At 33.8% G+C, this 24716-nt stretch overlaps 1 protein-coding gene across 3 annotated transcripts in view; it reads left to right on the top strand.

Annotated features, from left to right (window-relative positions):
- AGTPBP1 (ATP/GTP binding carboxypeptidase 1) overlaps positions 1-24716 on the top strand; it is a 169247-nt gene that overhangs the window by 14786 nt on the left and 129745 nt on the right. For all 3 annotated transcript variants that reach the window (XM_045562705.1, XM_045562707.1, XM_045562706.1), the window contains exons 2-3: positions 1634-1698; positions 14514-14638. In XM_045562705.1, the coding sequence (XP_045418661.1) occupies positions 1667-1698; positions 14514-14638 (157 nt within the window). In that variant the 5' untranslated portion in view covers positions 1634-1666. The remainder of the gene's footprint in view (positions 1-1633; positions 1699-14513; positions 14639-24716) is intronic.

Below are 24716 nucleotides of genomic sequence, written 5' to 3'. Positions count from 1 at the left end.
AAGTTTTAGCTAGTTCTTTTTTTTGTTTTTTTTTAGACAGAGTTCCACTCTGTTGCCCTGAATAGAGTGACATGGCGTCAGTGTAGCTCACAGTAACCTCAGACTCCTGGGCTCAAGCAATCCTCCTGCCTCAGCCTCCTGAGGAGCTGGGACTACAGGCGTACACCACGATGCCCGGCTAATTTTTCCTGTTGTCTTGCTCTTGCTCAGTCTGGTCTTGAACTCTTGAGCTCAAGCAATCTTCCTGCCTCAGCCTCTCAGAGTGCTAGGATTACAGGCGTGAGCCACCATGCCCGGCCTAAAGATTTTAGCTAGTTCTGTTTCACAGTCTTCCTCCGTTGTCTGTGGCATTTCCTTACATTCCTAGTTTCCTTGATTCCTCTGGGAAGAATACCCATTCATCCTTCCCCCTTAGTTTTCTATTTTGTCATTGTGGGCTTAAACATAACTTTGTTTCTTTAATGTAGTCCCAGGTGGGAGAAGAGAGAAATGCCTATGGTTAAACTATTTTATTTGAATCATTTCTTAACTGTTGAAATAGAGTTGGCTATGTTATAAGTGCCCAACATTATTTTTTTCAACCATATTAACTATAATAAAGTCCATGTGAACTTTTTGAGATGTGCAGTTAAAGTAGTTTTAAAGAAGTCATACCATTCAACAATTAGAAGCGACTTAACCTTCTGTTTTTGGCAGCAGTAGTGCTTTTGAAAGTATACAAGATTTTTTCTCCCTGTAGATATATGGTGATTCTTAATTAATTTGGAAGTTGGAAAAAGTTACTTTGACTTTGTAGTCATGTCTAAAAAAAGAGTCAATTAAAAGAAAGATCGTTAGCAATTTTAAATTTCTCATTGACCTTAACAACAGTTCATATGATTTTTGTACATAATTGTAAATTCATGTTCCTTTAAATATAGCATTACTAAATATGTGAGTAACTTGATGAATTTGCTGTAATTGTTTAACATTTTAGTAATTTCACAAAAGTCTGTTTCAGTAGGCATTGTTAGCAAAAATTGAAAGATATTTAGGGTGTTTTGCGGTGAATAGTTGTAAAAATAAATCTGAAGAACTATAAAAGTTATACGACTTAAGATTTAAGGTAGTTTAAAGTGTACTATATATACTTTCTAAAAATGAAAACTTGATTGAGGGAAGATGTGCATAGAAGCTTTTTACTAATTAAAAAATGTTCCAATATAGAAATAATCATACTACGTATTTCCCAGTATTTGGCTACTGTGTGAATCGTGGACAATAAGTACACTAATCATAGGATGCTTTGGTTGGTTTGCTTATTTTAAGGAGGAGCGTTAGGACAGGAAAGATGATTTGAATTGTCTCAAAAGAAATCTTAACACTGGATTGGAAACTACATTATGATAGGCTTCTATGTTTTTGTAGCTCCAGGATTTTGATAACATTTTTCCTAGCTGATGTTTAGGTATTTTAATAGTCATACATTGTACATTGAAGTGACTTGCCAGAAGCACATAAAACCCATTCTCTTTTGGTTTCCAGTGTTACCTTGTGTTGCTCATAATGAAAACTTTAAATTGTATGGCTTTTATGACATCTAATGTATGGAAAACAGAATTATAAGAGTTTAATATTAATATTTTTCTTTTAGATTATCTGCAATGGTGAAATGAAGTAACTCAAGATGAGCAAGTTAAAAGTGATATCGGAGAAAAGGTACTGTAATTCTAAATATCAATATGTATAAATTATCTATATATGTGATACCTTTGCAATCTTCAGATGTGTCACATATATACCCTCAGCAAATGACCTTCCTTCATATGTCATAGAGATAATACAATCTATTATCCTAATATTTCTTACACTAAATTCATGTACTCCCAATTATTGGATCTTATTCTCTGTTTACTTCCTGTTATTCATCTACAACAGAGGATATATCCCTTTTCTTGTCAAAGGCCAATACTGTTACCTGTGGTTTAGATTTCACTTCCCCCCTGCTTCTCAGGGTCTTTTTATCATTATTTATTCTTCTGTCTTAAATTTTAGCTTCTCCCATTCCTTACCATTTAGATACCATTTAAACATTATCTGGGCTTCCAATACTTAGACTCTGTTCTTCTGTTCCTACTGAATTTATTTGATTCCCTTAAAGCCAAGAATTTTGAAATAGTCTATAAGTGCAATCTATATTTCATTTAATATTCTCCAGCCATTCCTGGTTAGTTTTTGTATCATCTGCTACACCAGTATTTATTATTAAGGCCATCTATAATTTTCTAACAGCTTTATTAAGGTGTAATCACCATATAACAAACTACATACATATAGTGTACAGTTTGATGAGTTTTGACCCATGTATACATGTGAAACCAATCCCTTAATCAAAATAATAAACATATCCATCACTCCAAAATGTTTCCTGGTCCCCTTTTGCAACCCGTCCCTTCCAGCCCATCTCTTAATCGAAGCAAGCACTGATCTGCCTTCTGTCACAATGGGTTTTTTTGCTTTTCTAGAATTTTATATGAATGGAACCATACGATATGTCTTTTGTTGCGGGGTGGGAGGTGGGGGTGAGGGTCTGGTTTCTTTTACTCAGCACAGTTATTTTGAGATTCATCTCTGTTGAAAAGTCATACATTTTTGTGATTACGGAGTAGTGTGCCATGGTATAGATGTAACACTGTTTATCCATTCAACTTTTGGACATTTGGGTTGTTTCCAGTTTTTGGTTATTTTAAATAAAGCTGTTATTAGCGTTTGTGTATATGTATTTGTATGAATATATGTTTCCTTTTCTCTTGGCTAAATACCTAGGAATGGAATGGCTGAATCATATATGGTAGATTGATGTTTAATTTTTTAGGAAATGGTCAACAACCTGTTTTCCAAAAAGGTTGTACTGTATTATATTCCCTGTAGCAGTACTTGAGAGTTTTAGTTGATCTGTATCCTCATCAACACTTGAAATGGTCATTCTTTTTAGACTGTAGTTGTTCTAATAGGGGTATAGTAGTATCTCACTGTGATTTTAATTTGCATTTTCCTAATAACTAATGATGTTGAGCATCTTTTCATACACTTATTTGCCTTCAGCGTATCTCATTTTGTGATATGTCTTTTCAAATCTTCTTCCCATTAATTAAATTGGGTTTTTTAAAATTATTGAGTTTTGGAAGTTGTTTATATATTGGTCCTTCATATCTGTGGGTTCTGCATCTATGGATTCAACCAACTGTGGATCGAAGATATTTGAAAGAAAATGGATGTGTCTGTACTGAACATGTGTAGACCTTTTTTCTTGTCATTGTTCCCTAAAAATACAGTATAACACTGTTTACATGTCATCTATATTGTATTAGGTATTATAAGTAAACTAGAGATGATTTAAAGTAGGAAGATGAGCGTAGGTTATATACAAATACTACATAATTTTAATTAAGGGACTTGAGCATCCACGGATTTTGGTATCTGCAGGAGTCATGGAACCAATCCCCCACAGATACTGAGGGACAAGCGTATTAAAGATACAAGTCCTTTATCAGATATTTGAACTGCAAACATTTTCATCCATTCTGTGACTTGTCTTTATATTCAAAACAGTATCTGTTAAGGATCAGAAATTTTTAACTTAGATGATATTCATTTTGTTTATTCTTTTATGAATTATGCTTTTAGAGTTGTATTTAAGAAATATTTACCTAACCAATGTTTACCAACATTTTCTGCTGTGTTTTTTTCTGGAAGTTTTATAGTTTTAGATTCAAATTTACATTTAGGTTTATGCTCCATTTTGAGTTAATTTTTGTATATAGCGTGAAGTAGGGAAGAATTTTTTTTTTTTTTGCATATAGATATCCAGTTGTTCCAGCACCATTTTTGAAAAGACTATCTTTGCTCTATTGAATTGCCTTTGTACTTTTTTCAAAAATCAGTTGTCCGTTTATGTGTATCTATTTTGTGCTCTGTTTTGTTCCATTAATCTAGTTGTCTGTTACTATCAATACTTCACTGCCTGGGTAACTGTAGCTTTATAATGAATGAGTCTTGAAATCAGATAATGTTAGTCCTCTTTGTTTTTTATTTTTTCCCCAAAGTTTGAGCTATTTTAGGTTTTTGCATTTCTGTATGAATTTAGCATCAGTTTGGCAATTTCTGCAAAATTGCATGCTGGGATTTATTTTGGGATTGCCTTGATTTTATAGATCAATTTGGGGAGAATTGATATCTTAACAATATTGAGTCTTTTTACCCTTAGCCATGGTAAATCTCTTTTTTATTTATGATCTTTAGTTTCAGTAATATTTTGTTATTTTCAGTGTATTGATCTTCCGTGTTGTTTGTCATAATTATCTCTGTTTTGCAGTTTTTCATTTTTTCGTCAATGGTATTTTTATCAATTTCAGTTTCCTATTGATAGTTGCTAGTATATAGCAATATATTAACAATTGATTTGTATATATTGTTCTTATATCCTGCAACCCTGCTGGGGTCACTATTAATTAAAGTAGACTTTTTATAAATTCCCTTGGATTTTCTACATAGGCAATCATGAAGTTTGTGAATAAAGACAGTTTTGCATCTTTCTTACCAATCTAGATGTCTTTTGTTTCTTTTTATTCTGTGATTGCACTGGCTAGAACCTCTCTCAGTAGGATCTGGAATGGAAGTGGTCACAATGAATATCCTTCTCTTGTTTCTAATCTTAGGAGAAAATTCTAAGCATTCATTGTTTCACCTTTAAGCACATTGTTAGCTGTAGGTTTCTGTAGATGTATCAGGTTAAAGAAATTCCCTTCTATTCTACTTTGCTGAGAGTTTTTATCCAGTATGAATGTTGGATTTTGTGAAATGCTTTTTCTGTCTGTTGAGATGATTGCAAGGTTTTTCTCTTTTAGTTTTTTAGGTGAATGGTATTGAATGATGCTCAAATATTAAACCAACCTTGCATTCCTGTGATTGACTTACTTGGTCATCATATATTATTATTATCATTTTTGTATTTTGTTGGATTTGATTTGCTAAAAGGTTATTTGGAACTTTTGTACCTATGTTCACAAGTCATATTGGTCTGCTGTTTTCTTTTCCTGTGATGTTTTTGTCTGGTTTTGATGTTATGGCAATTACTAGCTATGGAGAATTCTGGAATGGGGAACTATTCCCTTCTTTTCAGATTTTTGGACCTTAAAGATAGTCCTTTGGGTAGCCAAGTAAAAAATCATTTATATGGGAGAAAAAGAGTCAGGCTGCTTACACCAACAAAGACTATCCATCTTGAAATTAAAATTGTCTTTAATAACTTGAGTCAAAGAGTAAACAGAAACTGAAATTCAGAATATCTCAAATATGGTAATGAGAACACTAGACACCAACCTTTGTAAACAGGTATCTCAAAAAGGACTTCACATTGTTTCCCTTCTTAATTGACCTATTGATAAAGATAGATAAAAGGTTTAAGTTGATCTCATAGTAGAAGAGTGTAGAATAGTGGTTACTAGGGGAAGGGGAGGGTGATAGGGCAGGGGATGGGGAGAGATTAGTGAGTGGGTACAGACTCACAGTTAGGAAGAATAAGTTATGGTGTTCTATTGCACAATAGGGTGACTATAGTTAACAATAATGTATTATATATTTCAGAATAGCTAGAAGAGAGTATTTTGAATGTTTTCACCACAAAGAAATGGTACGTGTTTCAGGTGATGGATATGCTATTTACCCTGATTTGATCATTACATGTTGTATTGAAATATCATACTGTACCCCAGAAATATGTACAATTATCTGTCAATTAAAAACAAAATAAAACTTTAAAAAGGTAGTATAGCTTTCAGAACATGTGGGTCACTATGTTTCCAATTTTAGGTATATTTTGGAGTATCAGAATGGAGAGTGGGTTGTCTTTTCCCTGTTTATAAGGTAATGTCAGCATCTAGTTTTATCTTCTGTTATGGTGTTTTTACATTGTCTTCTGGTAATGGTGTTATCCTGGTGTTATTTGATTGCTCTCTCAATATAGTAATTGATTTATTTATGTATAAACATTTGCTTTCCTTCAGATAAAAAGTATAGGATACTTAATATAGCAGTGTGTTAGTTCAGATATAGGCTAAGCTGGTATAATAGATATCTCAAAATACAGTGGCTACATATTCAAGTTTATTTTTGTCTTACTTAACCTAGGGGTGGTTGTTCAAGGGTGGTAGAATGGCTTCACTTTCTTCAATATGTGGCTTCTGTCTCTGGGTCCAGGGTGTTTTCTCTAGTTCTTACTATCTTGTAGCCAGTGGGACCAGGGAAAGGAGGCACATCCTATTCTTAAGGACAAAACCTGGAAAGTGGCCTATGCACTGTCTGCTTACATCTATCTCACTGGCCAGAACTTGGATACATGGCCAGCCCTGTGACAGTCCTGTAGGCTGGTCACAAATATTCTGGTTCTCTTCCTCTTAGGTACATGGCATGATTGTACTCTGTTTTCTTTGAGGTTAATCTGTGAAACATGAGCTGAGGTTTTATTTGTCATTTCCTGATGAGAACTCTTCCTGGTGCACACTTGCCACATCTCTCTTTTTTCTCTTGCTGTTGTGAGCACCAGAGCATCTCTGGCACCTTGGGTCCTTGAGTGAGTACAGTACCCTGCCAACCTGTACTGAACGTGTAATGTAAGTGAGAATTACACTTTTGTTGTGTTGAATAAACCAAGGGGATTGCAGGGTTGTTTTGACAACATAACTTAACCCAGAAATTCTCAAAGTGTTACCTTTGAAACTTAGAGGTATGATGTCAAAACTATTTTCATAGTAATATTGAGACATTATTTGCCTTTTCCACATTCATTCTCTTATGACTGTAAAGTGGAGTTTTCCTGAGACTGCGTGATGCATGATCTCAACAGATTGAATGCAGAAGTAGGTATAAGAATCTGTCTTCTGTTGAGCCAGACACTAGAGAGGTTTGCAATAATGTAAAACAGTGCTGCTCTTCTCTCTAAATTTTTTATTTTGTAAAATACAGATATCTTTCATAAAAGTGTGTTAATTATGTAATGGATTTATGATTTTAATAAATGAATAAATATTTTAAAAGATTCTCAGTTTAAATTTGTAATATGGTAAATATTTATATAGATAGCTAACCCAATAAAATGGAGGAGGAAAACAAAGTTGTGTGCTCATTATTTGGAGAGAAACAATAAAAATGTGATTAAAGCAAGAATAATAGTTACAAATGAAGAGCAAACATTTCTGGAAGATACTGTGCATTTGATAATAAAGCCATGTTGTTTGAAATTAAATCTTAATTTCTATGAATCCTATTTAAACCTAAAACTTTAGTATATTTTAATGATTTTTTGTTATCTGTTGTTACTTTATTTATGAGGAAATCTCTATTACCTGATTCAATTTACATTTTAAGGTGAAAAAGGTAATACAATTTATTTATAAAATGAAGATAGGTTTTGTAGTCCTTGCCCTGGGAAATTATTTTTGCAAAGTAATATCTGTATACCATTGGGACTTTGACAATATCTAGGAAAATTTATGTTTTTAGGAAAATAGCTCTAAGATTGAATTAAACTCAAGGAATCAAAAGCAGTGTGAGACCACTACAGTGAAACAAATATTTGAGTGATAATGCCCTTAAAATATGCATTTGGGCTGGGTGTGGTGGTATGTGCCTGTAGTTGTAGCTACTACTTAGGAAGCTGAGGTGAGGGGATCACTTGAGCCTAGGAATTTGAACCCAGGCTGGGCAACATAGTGTGATACCTGTCTTTATTTATAAGTAAGTAAGTAAGTAAATAAGTATTTAAAAAGTATGTTTTTGAAGTTAACTTGATGTCTTTTACATTGATCGTTTTTTCAATTCCATGATTTTCTCAGTATAACATAAATAACATTAACAATTATAAACGGAACCTTCCAGGGTTGGTCTTAGCCTCATTTTGATTCATCTGAAAATAGGGTAGGGCATGGAAGATACATCTACTTCTAAGTGTCTTTATTTGAAATGTTTCTGCTTTGTAGTATATGTCTCAAATTCCTCATGTACAGCTTTTTTTTTTCCTTCTATTTTAGTCCCAGTACTCTCAGATTTTCGTCTTGTACAATTAGTCAAAAGGTAGAGCTGCCCTCTGGTGTTCACCCTGTGACTCTGTCAATATTAGTGTCAACAGTCACAAAAATTTTAGAGCTAAATTGGAGAATGGCTTAGAATATAATTTTGTTTAATTTTCATTCTATAGCTGAGAAAAATAGAAATAAAGAAGGAAATTTGATTTAACTGTGTTCTTGATATCCATTTATTTACCTTCAAAAAGTTTGTCCGTCCATCCATTTATCATGTGGAAAAAGCATATTTTCACAAAAGAATCACTTAGATGCAAGTTGTTTTTTGGTAGTGGTATAATTTAATTTTAACTTTTCAAGTTACTGACAGAGCACACTTAATTTTAGGGCCTGTGTTATATTCATTGTGTTTTGTGTGTTTGCGAATTGTTTTATATTGAATTTTTGGAATAATGTTTTATTAGCTACTGAAAAATAATAACAGATAAGCTTTTAAGAGAAAAATAATTGGAGAAAACAAATTGCTCAGTTATGAAATTTCAGAATTTTGGTTTCTGTGAATGCAAATTTCTCTCAAATCTGGGTTACAGGTATTTTTAAAAATATGTATTTGCTCTCTAGTACCCAGACTGTGGTGTCTTTAATACCATTTCTCACCAGAAAGAACCAGGGCTTTTTGGAGAAAGGATTGATTTCAGATCAGGAGCACAAAATGTGCTAGATAAGCCTAGAACAGCAGTTCCCAAACTTTTTGGCTTTAGAACACCTTTATATTCTTAAGTTAATGATGGCTCCAAAAAGCTTTTGTTTATGTGGATTATTTTATCTATTGATATTGTCATACTACAAATTAAAACCAAGAAATTAAAAAATACTTATCAATTCATTAAAAATGACAACAGCCAACTCATTGCATAACATATAATATTTTTGTATTAAAAATAACTATTTTTCTAAATAAAAAATATTTAGTAAGAATTGTGGCATATTTTTTTACATTTTCGCAGATCTCTTTAATGTCTGGCTTAATGGAAGATAGCTGGATTCTCTTATCTGCTTCTGGTTTCATATATATTAATATATACATATATATTTTGTGTGTGTATATTTTTGTGTTCTTATTGCTGAAGGATATGAAGAAAAAGATTTTGGCTCACATAGATATGTAATTAGAAAAGGAAGGAGTGCTTTAATAGCCTGTTAAAATTATTGTTCTTTGATTTGTGGTGGAGGAAAATAAAATTGTGCGTTCAGTATTTGGAGAAACACAGTAAAAATGTGATTATAGCAAGAGTAATAGTTATAAATGAGGAACAGTTTTAAATGATAGTATACTTTGGGAAAAAGCCATATTGTTTGAAATTTGAATTGAAATAGATGTTCTTTGATATTACACTAAAATTTGATAAGTGGTAGTTTCTTAAAGGTTTGTTTCAATTTGGAATCTGAAACCATGTTAGTGAAATTTTTTGTACTCTGTTATATTAAAATACATTGGTCTGTCTTCCACTTCGAATAGTTCGTTTGCCCATGTCTGAATTTGTAACATCATGCATTGATCATTTGGAAAATAATAGATTTAGTGAGTTATGCAGAACCTCTAAATATTGATCTTTTTACACAATATGAAAAAATTACATTTGTTAATATCACCATTGATTTTTATCAGAAAATTCTTTAAATATTGAGGAACTATCAAGGTCATGATGGTTAGAGTGATGTTTTCCAAAATTCTAAGTTTTGCTTGAAAGCTCAAATTTTATCATTGGCAACAAATCTAACAGCTGTTTCCTTGAAATGACAGGCTCACTTTGCTTATTTCTACGAAAATATCTGGCAAAATATCCCAGTCTGAATAATCATTGTTTGTCTGTCCTTTGGTTTTTGAAGTAAAAGTAATATTCTGTGAAAAGAAGTGGCTAGTTCAGTTTGCAATTCAAACAGTTGCCATGTGTTTTCTCCCAACATAACTGTCAGATTTCAGCGTGCAGCAGGAGTGTACTTGCGCACACAATGTTACGATGATGTGTACTCATGGGTGAAACTGACCTCCTTTTCTTAACTGCAAGTGTGTGGTGGTGAAGAATGTGGTGTGACCACTAGCACAATTTGGTGTTACTACCTCGATTTGTGCTGTGGCATCAGCTTTTTGCCCACCATTGCCTTTGCACTGATGGTCCAAACATCATTTGTATGTACAGTCGACACAGTGTCAAAGGTAAATAGTGTTGTAGTATTTTTATGAAAATAGTTTTTGGTGTAGCAGATTTTCTGAAAGGGTTTCAAGTACCCTCAGAGTTTTGTAGACCACACTTTGAGAGCTGCTGGTCAATAAGAGCTTTGTCAGAGATAAAGCCAGTATGCTGTCAAAGATTAGGATGGTATCAAAAGGACTTGGGAGCCAACTTGGAGAAGCCCCTATTGATCAAAGATGGAAAAGTTTGAGTATTAACTGCAGTGGATAAAATATATCAAATGTTTAAATCTGTGAATTCATATCAATACATGAAATCAAAATACTTCATTGGTCACCTGTGGAGAATTTTAGGAAATCATTCTTCTGAAGACTGGTAAATATAAGTAAATTAAAAATCTGGGATGTATTTTGCCTATGTTTAATGAACTATATCTGTAGACAATCAAATATGGAATGAAATATTTATGGAATTATCCATAATTCTCTCTAGAAATAACCTCAGTTATAAATGAAGAAGGAATGGAATGACAGTTATTATTTTTCAACCCTTAATAAAATGATGGATCTAAGCAATGGTGGTTAGCGACTGCTTATATTACAAAAGTAAGATAACCAGACATTATTTGCCTCCTTATGGAAGAGTACAATACTACTTACACAGAATTCTTGTGAGCAAATCAAGCTTTAATCAGATTAGGCCTTTAGATCCAGCTATCAGTTTGCAGAAAATATGTATAGAAGATAGAGAAACATATTGAGTGGGTAATGGCAAAATCCAGAATGCTGGAAACTATAGTGTAAACAACTAACCATTTTCAACCAATAAATTTCAAGAAAAAAAAGAGTAATAAGAAACCTATAGATTAAAAAATAAATGCAGTTTATAGACTTTGCTTGGTTTCCAGTTGTACAAACTAACTGTTAAAATGAGAGAATTTGGGAAATTTGAACACAGATTTTGATATTAAAGGATTGTTATTACTGTTTTTGGTAATAGTGATATTGTAGGTACATGTTTTTAAAGAGTTCTTATATTTTAGAAAATGGTTAATGCTGAAGTTTTTTTCAGAGGAAATGATCTCTGAAATTTGCTTCAAAATAAGCCAGTGGGATGTGTGTGCTTGCATATGGGTATGTGTGAAATAAGATTATACATGAATTGATAATTGTTGAAGCTAGGTAATGGGTATGTGATGATTCATTATACTATATTTTTTCTTTTGTTCATGTTTGGAATTTTCCATAATGTTAAAGTTTTTGCTCATTCAGATTTACGATGAACAGTTTTAAGGAACCATTCCTTCCTCCTGCAACACTGGAAGAAAAAGAAAATTTGTAAAAACTTAAACGTATAGGCTGGGTGCAGTGGCTCATGCCTGTCATCCTAGCACTCTGGGAGGCTGAGGTGGGAGGATCGCTTGAGCTCAGGAGTTCGAGACCAGCCTGAGTAAGAGCGAGACCCCGTCTCTACAATAAATAGAAAGAAATTAGCCAAACAACTAAAAATAGAAAAAATTAGCTGGTCACGGTGGTGCGTGCCTGTAGTCTCAGCTATCTGGGAGGCTGAGGCAGGAGGATTGCTTGAGCCCAGCAGTTTGAGATTGCTGTGAGCTATGCTGATGCCATCTGAGCTACACTGACACTACATGTATTGCTATGTATTGCTGTAATGTTGCCTGTATTAGTTACTGTTCTAAGTAATAGGTGTGTAGAATAAGACATACAAGGTCTTTACCTTTATGGAACTTACATAATTTCACATACATTTTGCTATGGGAAGCAGAGGGGCTGGTGGAAGTGGGCACTGTATTTGGGTTGCAACCTGGAATGAGAAGGAGCCAGCTATATGAAAAGCTTGAAGAAATGATCCTCCCTGTTTAGAGGACAATCAAGTATAAAGACCTGAAGCTTGGGGGAAAAGCTTGCTGTGTTCAAGGAACTGATAGAAGACTACTGTGGCTAAAGCCTAGTGAGTGAGAAGAGTGTTGTAAGAAATAAAGCCTGAGAGGTAGACAGGGGCCAGATGACGTGGGGCCTATTAAAAGTTAGGCTGTGATAAAGTAAGATTTTACTTGGAGTCTGAGAGGAAGCCATTGAAAGGTTTTTAGTTGGTTAGCAACTTGATTACATTTGTGGTTACAGAAATCTACACATGTGGTAAAATGGCATAGAACTATTTACCTACCAAGGTCAATTTCCCGGTTTTGATACTGTCCTATAGTTATATAAAATGTAACCATTGGAGAAACTGAGTGAAAGTTATAAGGGACCACTCACTATTTTTGCAATTTCCTGTGACTCTATTTCAAAATAAAAAGTTGAGAAAGTCACTGTGAGGGATGGATTATTGGGCATCAAGAAGGGAAGCAGACTAGTTAGGAGGCTGTGAGAGATGATGATTGCTTGGACTTCGGTAGTAATAGTAGATATGGAGAGAAGTGAATGGATTAGGTATTTTAGAGATCAAGCTTGTGTTGGGTTGGAATATGGGAAAGGGACTTTAGATTTTTATCTTGAGTAACTGATGGTTTCATGTGAATTTGAGAAGTTAAGATTAGAAGAGGAATGGGTTGAGAGGAGGAAACAGAAAAAATTTTATATTGGGCTTGTTAGGTTGGAAAAGTTCTCAGAGGCTGAGGCTGCTGTTGAATGTAGGAGCCAAGTAGCATGTGGATGATAATGACAGCTGTGGGGTTAGATGAAATCACTTGAGGCAAAGGCATAGAGAGAGTGAGGAGAAGTGGGCTTGGGACAGAGCTGTTGGGGGAGACATCAATGTCTAGAGGTGTGTCAGAGGTGAGAGGAAGAAAATCAGGAGAGTATAGAGTCATCGAAGCCCAAGGAAGAGAGTGTTTGAAGAAAGAGGGAGGTAGTGTGGTTTGGATGGTGCTGCAGTGCTGAATATGATGAGGATAGACATGACCACAGGAGATTTTTGGGAGACCTCAGGGTGTAGAAGCAAACTAGTGGTTTGAAAAGTGAACAGTATGTGAGGAAATGGAGAGAACAAGTACATATTTCTCTCTGCAGGAGTATCAGAGAAAGGGGGCGGGTAGCTGATAGGAACTCCCATATCATATTTCTATGCTGACGGGTATGATTACTTGAAAAGGAGATATTAATAGATGACTGATCAGAGAAAGGGTAATTGAAGGAGCACATCCTTTGATAGTACATGGAGGGATGGATCAGGTATACAAATGCAGGGATTGTCTTTGAATCTCAACATAGCAGCCAAAGAGAGCCTTTAAAAGTGAGAACATATAACTCTACTGCTCAAAAACTTCCCATATTACTCATTGTAAAAGCCAGTCCTTAAAATGCCGTGTAAGACTCTAAATGATCTGCTGTCTTTCTGTGTTCTCTCCCATGCCCACTCCCAACTCTGACCTCATCTCTTACTGCTGTTCTTCCTTAAGTAGTCTGTTCCAACCACACTGGCTACCTCATTGTTAATGGAACAGGGCAAGCATGCTCCTGCCCTGGGATCTTGGTGGTTGTGACTCCCTCTTTCTGGACAGCTCTTTTTGCCAGTTTCTGCCTGGCTTACTCTCTTACTTCTTTTAGCCCTGTCCTTAAATGGTACCTGTCAATGAGGTCTTCTCTGACCACTCTGTTTAGAATTGACCCCCCCACCCGGTACCTTTTATTCCCCCAGTATGCCTTTTCTCCATAGCGTTTCCCATCACCTGACATACTATATAATTTACATATTTACTTATTCTTTGCATTTGTTTACAGTAGATTAGCAACTTCTAGAACAGTACCTACTGTATGTGCAGATATTTGTATGATGAATGGGACAGGGAAGAAAGAATGTAGGTGGAATAGATGGGTTTAAGGATCTGGTAATGGGAAGATAAGTGTATTTTTGTTTGATTTTATAACAGTTGTGAAGCGGGGCATTAACAGAATGGAGGGAAGTAGGAGGAAGGATTGTAAGAGTTCTGAAGAAAGCAGAGAAAATGTGAAAAGTCTTCTTGGAGAGTGGAAAGGTGAACTTTCAGGTGTGATGTAAGGTTACTGGACAAAGTTGAAGGGACATCTGTTATTTGTGGTTTTCTGAAATAGAATGTGTTTCTCTACTTAAATCAGTAGAATTTTAACAACTTTAAGTTATGAAACATAGTAAGGAAATGTGACATGTGTAAATGCTTAATGTTTTTATGAGAGTAGAATTTTTTTAAAAACAGTGATCTTTATAGTACTGAATTTGCCATTGATGTAGAATGTGCCCTAACATTCTACATTCTTTTTAGCCTTACCAATAATTCTCGGGTTGTGGGACTCCTGGCTCAGCTGGAGAAGATCAATACTGAATCTACGGAATCAGATACTACCAGATATGTTACATCAAAAATTCTTCATCTGGCTCAAAGTCAAGGTAAGCCTTAATCTCTTTTTTGTTTTTGGGATGCTTTTTTAATTCTTTAAAAGTACATGCTAAAAGTGTTCAAACTTCTGATGAACGGATGATTTTCTGTAAAAGTCGGACTTCCTCAGATTAACTCAAGAAGTAGAAAACTGAATAACTTTGGATGAATTTGATCTTCAGAGTGTTGTTTCTAATAATGATTACAGTTTTACTTATGTATGATTGCCACCCCTTCCCATTTTCAATAGCACCTCATTCCAATGCTACTTTAGAATATTGACAAAAAGATGTCAAGTAGCATAGAATATTGGTTATTAGTATGATCCTTGCTTTGAAATTCAAGCTCTGTGATTCAGTGGTTGGGTACCTTAAGGAAGTTATTGAATCTCTAGGATATAGCTGTACCATCTCTGTAATTGAGATAACAGGTATCATGAGGTTGTCATGAGATTTACATGGGAAGCATATAAAAACGTTAAAAATGTTCTATATATGTCATCTTTAATTAGACATTATTTCTATATATTATGAAGCTAGTGCCACTAAATTGATATCAAAACCTTGACAGTGTACCCAAGAAGTATTGACTTTGCACTTAGGAATATAATGTGAAAAAGCCCAAATAAAACATTAGTGAATTAAGTATGTACATTGAAAGATGAATATCATTGCTAAAGAACACTTACTTCAGGAATGCAAAATGGTATGTCAGTGAACATATCAGTATAAAATTATTTGAACAGGTCAAATAAAATTCATATAATCATCTCAATAGACAGTAAAAAAGGACTTTGATAAGACTCCCAAACTTGTGCTTGGTTTAAACACACACACACACACACACACACACCCCTTTTTTCCCTGAATAAGGGAAAGCCAGCAGCTACTTTAATGTTTAACAGTGATGCATTCATTAAAGGCATTTCTGTTAAAATTAAAGTCCAACAATTATAATCTTTGTTTAATTTTTTGTCATTTCATTATTCTGAAGGTTCAGGTCATTGAAATAAGATGTTTAGCAGGCATTTACTGTTCTCAAAAGCTCAGTATCCATTAACCCTTCTTGATGGTCATAGACTTTTAATTTATTTTGATAACTTCCTCTTACGTAGCCCATGTGTTTGGGGATAGTTGACACCACCCCCAAACCCAGGAAAGGTCTGTAACAGATTGCATTTGTTTCTAGCAAAATTTAAAATACCTGTACCTTTTAATTCATAAAGTCACTATGTTGGATTCCAGGCTCTAGAAATAACAGTGCTTATCAACTAAAACAGTTGTACAGGATATTCATTGTATCAGTGCAAAGTTAAATGTACCAGATATATTCACTGTATTATAATATGAAATACGTCCTCCTCAAACAAACAAAACAAAACAAAAAATCCAACAAAAACAAAACAAGTCCTCCAAACCTATAGATAACACTTTTGTCCACTGCTCCCACTATTGTAGACTTCCTGTTGCAGCCTGGAAGCCCCTCCTCCAATATCACCACTGAAAGTGCTCCCAACCATACCACTACCGGAGACTGTCCCACTTCCCGCTCTGCCACCGGCCACTGGGAAACCAACTCCTAAATACTGTCCCAGGGGAGTGTATGATACAATGACTCTGTTTGTAGTACCTAGGATTAGCTAACCAACGTGGTATAAGTTAGTAGTGAAAGATTGTCCCATAATTTATAAGGTAATCCAATTATTTATCCATTTGAGAGCAAATGATTGGGAATTTATACTTCAATGAAGAAGAAATGCAAACAACCAATAAACATACAAAGTTTCTTTACTTCCTTAAACTTCAGGAACTACTAATGAAAACAACAAAGATCTCTTTCACTACTCAGATTGGCAGAAATTAGAGAGAATGACAACGTCTAGTGCTGTTGAAGGGTCAGGTAATGGGATACACTCCTACACTGTTGGTGGTGTAATTATTATTATGAGCTTTTGAGAAAATAATCTGGCAATGTGTATTAAAATTTAATATGCACTTGGTATTTGACCCAGCATTTCCACTTTCAGAAATGTATTTGACTAAAATAAAAATGCTAATACAAGAGTGTTTGTGGATGTTTATTACAGCATTGTTTGTAATATCAAAGATCAAGGAACAACTTAAATATCCATCGAGAGACTGGTTGAATACATTTTGATACAGCCAGATGGGAACTTTACAATCATATTACACAACTATTGTCAGTCATAAATTATGGATGATGGGGGTTTTTGTAACCCCCACACCCAGGCTTACCCAGACCAATGAAGTCATTATAGTTAAGGCTTTCCAGATGGTTCCAAAATTTACAGCCACTCCTCTAGAGCAGGGAATGACAAATGTTTAATATGAAGGGCCAGATAGAACATTTTTTAGGCTTTGTGGGCCATACAGTGTCTGTCACTGCTACTCAACTCTGCCCTGTAGTGCAGAAGCTGCCATAGATGTTACATAAATGAACAAGCATGGCTGAGTTCCTGTAAACTTTATTTCAAATGAAAAAAAAAAAAAAAACTATGATCAGTGGAACATATAGTTCATATGTGGAGCTATATGAATTGTCATGAATGCCTATTAAGTAAAAAGCAAGTTTCTTAAGTTCCTATAACTCTATATCTATAGTCCCATTTTTGTATGAAATAAATCATTATATTTGTATGTAATGTTTTTATGAGCCAGGCAAAACAAAAAGGAAGGATACATACTATTAATAATTTGTTAGCATTAGATATATCGATGTGATAGGAATGGAGGGGAATGAGGTAAGCATCTAATTTTGTTTTAGACACTGTTGTACTGTTACCATTGTAACTGTTGTAACAAACATATACTCCTTATGTATTTAAATGGTTCAAAAAAACAAGCCAACCCCTGCAATATACTTTATTCACACAGTTAACTTTCAAATTTCCATAATTTGCCCCTAGTTTTTCTTGGATGCATTAAATTTTGTCTTTAATAACATATTGCTTGTTTGTAGGTATGTATGGTACTTTTTCCAATTTACTCTTTATTTTTTTACCTAGAAATATTTATATTATCAATTTTCTTCCAAATGGCCTAATTTGTTGGCATACAGTTCTTCGTAATATTTCCTTATAATCCTTTTAGTTTCTATGGAGTAGGGGGTGATGTCCCCTCTTTCATTGTTGATTTTGGTTATTTGTGTCCTCTCTCTTTTTCTCTTGGTCCGCCTAGCTCAGTAGTTCTCAGCCAGGGATGATTTTGATTTTGCTCACTCCTTCTCCCAGGGACATTAGCAGTGTTTGGAGACATTTTTGATTGTAAACTTTTTTTGGGGGGGCTTACTGGAATCTATTGGATAGAGGCCAGGGATGTTGCTAAACATTCTACAAAAGATGGGACACCTCTCAGAAGAAAGAATTATCTGGCCCAAAATGTCAACAGTGCTGAGGTTAAGAAACCCTGGTCTAGCTAAAAGTTGGCCAATTTTGTTTATCTTTTGAAAGAACCAACTTCTGGTTTAATTGATATTCTCTATTTTTCTGTTTCATTGATCTCCTTCCTTAATTTATTGCTTCCTTTCTTCTGCTTGCTTTGAATTTAATTTGTGCATATTTTTCCATTTTCTTACAGTGAAAGCTTAGATTATTGATTTTGAGACCTTTCTTTTCTACTGTAGGCATTTAAAGCCATAAATTTCCCTGTAAACACTGCTTTAACTGCATTCTATAATCTTTTTTTTCGCCCTCTGCTGTTCAAAACATTCTACAAATTTTGATATATTGTATTTTTGTTTTACTTCAGCTCACAATATGTTCTAATCTCTTTTGTGATTTCTGCTTTGACCCATGGGTTATTTAGAAGTGTTGTTTAATTTCCCCGTATTTCAGGATCTTCCAAATTTCTGTTGATTTCTAATTTAATTCCATTGTGGGTGGAGATTGAATACTTTCAGTCCTTTTGAATTTATTGAGACTTGTTTTATGACAGTATATGGTCTTTCCTGAAGAATGTTCCATGGGCACTTGAAAAGAATGTGTATTCTGCTGTTGTTGGGGGGAGTGTTCTATACATGTCAGTTAGGTCAGGCTCTAGTGGATAGTGTTGTTCAGATCTATTCCTGGTTGATTTTCTATCTAGGTGTTCTATCAATTATTGAGTTGAGTATTGAAATTTTTATCATTGTTGAACTTAAATTTCTCTTTTTATAATGATTTTGGCAGTTTTTGGTTCATATATTTTGAGGCTCTGTTGTTAGCGGTGTATACATTTATAGTCATTTTATCTTCCTGATTATTTGACCTCTTTCATCATTATGAAATATCTCTCTGTCTCCAGTAACATTTCTAGACTTAGTCTGTTTTGTCTAATAGTAATATAGCCACTCCAGCTGACTTATGATTGCTCTTTGCATATTATACTTTTTTTCATTTTTTTTAACTTTAAACCTGTCTTTGAATCTAAAGTGTTTCCTGAGGATAACATTGTTGGATCTTGCTTCTTTACCTAGTCTTAGTGTTTTAGTGCTTCCAGTTTAATGCATTTAATTGATATGACTGGATTTACATCAGCCATTTTGCTATTTGTTTTCTGTGTGTTTCATGTCTTTTACATTCCTCTTCTCATCCATTACTACTTTCTATTGTGTTATCTGTTGATATTTATTTATTTATTTTCTTTTGTAATTGAGATTTTATTGGTTGTGTTGAGGATCCTTACAGACATATCAATTTGTACACAATTCTTAACATACGTACTAGAAATCTAAAAAGCCATTTATTTTCATTATTTTTTAGACAGTCATTCCAGTGAATTTCCAGCCTAAAATTTGTAAACAAATTTTCCTTAAGAAGCTATCAAGTACCAGTATGTTCCAATGTTGATAGTTGCATAAGTCCTACCAATTCACAATTTGTTATTGTGTATACTACATACTCAAAATTTCAATCTTTCGCAGCATATTAACAAAGTTATTAGGAAAACAAGACTACCATGACCAAAGATGTTATAGAGTATGTGCAATTCTGACAGGGAGGGCCATGATCAAGGAGTGGTTTTCTTTAGGAAACAAGTCTACTAAAAAACAACATGGATATGGAAATAATTTAAGATGTTCAAGACATTAAATTCAGGATTAGGATTTCATATTGCCATTTAGTATACTTTGTATTATAGGATATAAAAACTAACCCTCATCTATGGAATGTTAAGCTGACAACCAAGACAGTCAAAGCCTTCTGTAATTTGATATCCCACACTATTTTCTGGTTGTACCAAAAAATAAATAACCAGCTGTTGATTTTTTTAAAATAATTTTTTATTTCAAAATATTAAGGGGGTACAAATGTTTTTGGTACATAGATAGCTTTTACAATGCTTAAGTCAGGGCTGTTAGTGTGCCCATCACCTGAATAATGTTAATTGTACATGTTAGGTAGGTTTTTACCCCTTCCCTCCCTACTTCTTGATTTCCAGTGGCCTTTACTTCTCTCTCTGCCCATGTGTGCCCATCAGTTAGTTACAAATTATTAGAGAGTACAGGTGGTGTTTGTTTTTCCATTCCTGTGAAGCTTCACTTAGGATAATGGTCTCCAGTTCCATCCAAACTGCTGCAAAAGACATTAATTCATTCCTTTTCATGGCTGAGTAGTACTCCATACTGTGTGTGTGGGTATCAAATTTTGTTAATTCACTCATGAATTAATGGGCTCTTAGGTTGATTCCACATTTTGCGATTGTGAATTGTGCTGCAGTAAAAATTTGAGTGCAGTTGTCTTTTTGATAAAATGACTTCATTTCCTTTGGGTGGATACCCAGTAGTGGGATTACTGGATCAAATGGTAAGTCTATATTTAGTTCTTTAAGGAATCTCCATACTGTTTTCCAAAGAGGTTGTACCTAATTTGCAGTCCCATCAACAATGTATAAGCATTCCTTTGTCTCTGCATCCACACCAGCATCTATTGGTTTTTTTTTTTTGGTTTTTTAACAGTAGCCATCTGACAGTAGTAAGGTAATAATACCTCATTGTGGTTTTAATTTGCATTTCCCTGCTGATTAGTGATGTTGGACATTTTTCCATTTGTTTGTTGGCCATTTGTCTATCTTCTTTTGAAAAGCTTCTGTTCATATCTTTTGCCCACTTTTTAATGGGTTTTTTTTTTTCTTGCTGATTTGTTTGAGTTCTTTGTAGATTCTGGATATTAGCCCTTTATTGGATATATAGTTTGTGAATATTTTCTCCCATTCTGTTGGTTGTCTGTTTGCTCTGTTGGTTATTTCCTTTGCTGTGCAGAAAACTTTTAAATTAATCAAGTCCCATTTATTTATTTTTATTGTTGCTATAATTGCCTTTTGGGTCTTAGTCATAAATTCTTTGCCAAGGCCATTGTCTAGAAAAATTTTTCCTACATTTTCTTCTAGAATTCTTATGGGTTTCATGCATTACGTTTAAGTCTTTTATCCATCTTGAATTAATTTTTGTAAGTGATGAGAGATAGGGGTCCTGTTTCATTCTTCTGCATATGGCTATCCAGTTTTCCCAGTATCATTTATTGAATAGGACTTTTTTTCCCCAGCGTATGTTGTTATCTGCTTTGTCAAAGATCAGTTGGTTGTAGGTAGATGATTTTATATCTGGGTTCTGTGTTCTGTTCCATTGGTCTGTGTCTCTGTTTTTGTACCAATACTATACTGTTTTGGTTACTATAGCCTTGTAGTATAGTTTGAAGTCTGGTAATGTGATGCCTCCAGATTTGTTTTTTTTCCCCTTAAGATTGCTTTGGCTATCCAGACTCTTTTTTCGTTCCAACTGAAGCATAGAATTATTTTTTCTAGATCTGTGAAATGTGGTGTTGGTATGTTGATGGGGATTGTACTGAATCTGTAAATCACTTTGGGCAGTATGGATATTTTAACAATGTTCATTATGCTGATCCATGAGCATGATATGGTTTTTCCATTTGTTTGTGTCATCTGTGATTTTTTTCCTCACTGTGTCTTAGTTCTTCTTGTAGAAATCTTTCACCTCCTTGGTTAAGTGTATTCCTAAGTGTTTTATTTTCTTTGTAGGTATTTGTGAATGGTATTGAGGCTTTGATTTGACTCTCAGCTTGACTATTATTGGTATATAGAAATGCTACTGATTTGTGTATGTTGATTTTGTAACCTAAGACTTTGCTAAATTTATTGATCAATTCCAGGAGTCTTTTGGTGGAGTCCTTGGGATTTTCTAGAAACAAGATCATATCATCAGCAGAAAACAATAGTTTGACCTCCTCTTTCCCAATTTGGATACCCTTTATTTTTCTCTTGCCTGACTGCTATGGCTAGGACTTTCAGTTCTATATTTAACTTTTAAAAATTTTACTTCTCTTCTTAGTGGTTCCTGTAGGGATTAAAATATGCATCTTATTATAGTGTACTATAGTATGCTTAATTCCAGTAAAATGTTTAAATTTTCTTACAGTATAGCTCCACTTCCTTCTCACTCCTTTATGCTGTTATTGTTGCATGTGTTATATCTATACGTTAGAAGTGCAACAATACAATGTTATAATTATTGCTTACACAAACTTACACCTTATCAAGAATTAGAAAAAATGAAAATCTCAGTATAGAAGTTATGAATGAAGAGCAGGATTAAGAGCCAACAGATTAGTAAAGTAATGGGAGTGAAATGAAATTTTCCTGGGAGGAGGTGTAGAGAAAGCCGAGGTTTGTGTCCTGGGAACTGTACGTATTTTAGATAGGGCTATAAGAGGATCTTGTGAACATGATAAAGTATATTCACATTTATGCTTTTTATGTCTTCCTGATAAATTTACCCCTTTTTTAATTTATGGAAAGTTTCTCTTTATCTCTGGCAATTTTTTTCTTGAAGTTTATTTTGTCTGTTAGGATAGCCCCTCAAGCTTTCTTATGGTGGTTGTTTGGATAATATAACTTTTTCCATTCTTTTACTCTCAATTTTTTTATATCTTTGAATCTAAAGTATGTCTTCTGTAGACAGCATAAGGTTGGGTCTTGTTTTAAAAAAACATATCCAGTTTGACAATCTGACTTTTAATTCAAGCATTTAGTCTGTTAACACTTAATGTAATTGTTGATTGGATTTAGGTCTACAGTTTTATTAGTTTTCTGTTTGTCCTTTCCATTTTTTATTCCTGATTCTTCCTGTCCTACCCTATTTTGGATTATTTGAACATTTTTTGGAATTCTGTTTTAGTTTATCTATTGGCTTTTTAGTTATACCTCTTTGCATTTTTAATCATTCCTCTGGAGATTGCAATAAATATCATTAATTTTTTACAGTTAATATTGTAACCTCATGTAAATTTAGAACCTTGTACTATTTTATCTTTACCTTCTTCAGCTATAATTTTCATGTGTATTACGTCTATATACATTATAAATTCTACAAGGCAAATTTTACTTTATCTAGTTATGTTCATTTTAAAGACATTAATAAGAAAAATGATAGTTTTATATTTCAGAGATATTTATCGTTTCTGAAGTTCTTTATTGTTTCTGAAGGATGTGAGTTTGATATGGTGGCATTTCTCTTTAGCCTACAGAAATTTCTTTTCTCCTTTATGGGAGTTTGAGTCTGCTGTGGAAGAATTTTTTTTTCTTTTATCTGGAAATGGATTTATTTCACCTTAATTCTTAAAGGATATTTTTCTGGATGTAGAATTCTGAGTTGACAGTTTTTTGTCTTTTAGCACCTTAAAGTGCACTTAAAATTATACTTCCTTTATTTTATTGCTTCTATAATTTCAAATGAGAAGTCTACTATCATTTGAATCTCTGTTTTCCTGAATGTTATATGTCATTTTTCTCTGGCTTATTTCAATATTTATTTTTTAGTTTTGGTTTTCAAAAATTTGACTGGGTGTAGTTTTCTTCACATTTAGACTGCTTGGAATTCACTGAGAGTTTTGAATCTGAAAATTTATATCTTTAGCCAAATATGGGAAATTTCTGGCTATTCAAAAAATTTTTTCTCCTTTATTTTTTCTTTTTGTTTTCTGGGACTATACTTATACATATATTACACTATTTGTATTTTTTCAGCCACCCTTGAGGCTCCTATTTTTCAATCTTAATTCTCTGTTACTTAGATTGGATAATTTCTATTATTCTGTCATCAAGTTCACTGCCTCTTTCATATGCATTCTACCATTAAACTATCTGGTAATTTATTTCAGATATTATATTTTTCTATTCTAAAATGTGCATTTGGTTCTTTTGTTTTTGGAGTTTCTGTTTCTCTGCTTGGTTTCCTATCTTGTCATTCATTATGAACTTCTTTTCTTTAATGTCATTTATTATTATAATAGCTACTTTAAAATTTTTTTGTGTGAAAATCTAACATTTTGATTGTTGAAGATATTGAAGAAAGAATGTAGCAGTATAAGAACTGGGAAAGGGTATATTAAAAAAAAAAGCCAAGGGGAGAACCAGTAGTCAACAATGTTAAGTGCCATAGGGAAGTTAGTTAAAGTAAACATCTTTTTGATTTGATAATTAAAAAATTATTGACCACAACAATAATACCTTCAAGTGGTAGGATTAGAAGGAAGATTGCAGTATGTCATAATGTGAGTGGCAAATAAAATATGACAATGTAGAGTACTTGTTTAACGAGCTTCATGGACAAAGAAAGAAGAGAGGGAAATGGAGTAGGCAAGGTAAAATAAGATTTGTTAAGTATGTGGGATAATAAAAACACATTTATTGATTAAGGGGGAATAGCCAGAATGTTAGTAGAAATTGAAGATACAGGTTCATGAGAAGGTAGAAAGGATGGGATTGAGAACATAGAAGAAAGGATATTTCTTCCCAACCTTCACTCTCCGCCCCCCAACCATCATTTAGTTGGGTAAGGAATTGAAGATTGTCAAGGATTTTGATACAGGAGCAATATACAGTTTGGTCATTATTTGTAAAATGGTATATATGTTAACTGATTACTCCAATTCAATGAGGAAAAATGTAGGTGCTGAGAAGAACAGAGATTGAGAGGAAATACTGAAGATTGCTATAAATTTTGGAATAGTTATGGGCTATTGGTGATGGATGTGAGCCAAGTGAAAGGAACAGTTTTGTGTTCCCAAATGAGACT

The sequence above is a fragment of the Lemur catta genome, chromosome 10 (assembly GCF_020740605.2).
Source record: "Lemur catta isolate mLemCat1 chromosome 10, mLemCat1.pri, whole genome shotgun sequence".
Classification (NCBI taxonomy): domain Eukaryota; kingdom Metazoa; phylum Chordata; class Mammalia; order Primates; family Lemuridae; genus Lemur; species Lemur catta.
Note: the sequence above shows the minus strand (reverse complement) of the source record. Positions and strands in the feature narration are given on the sequence as shown.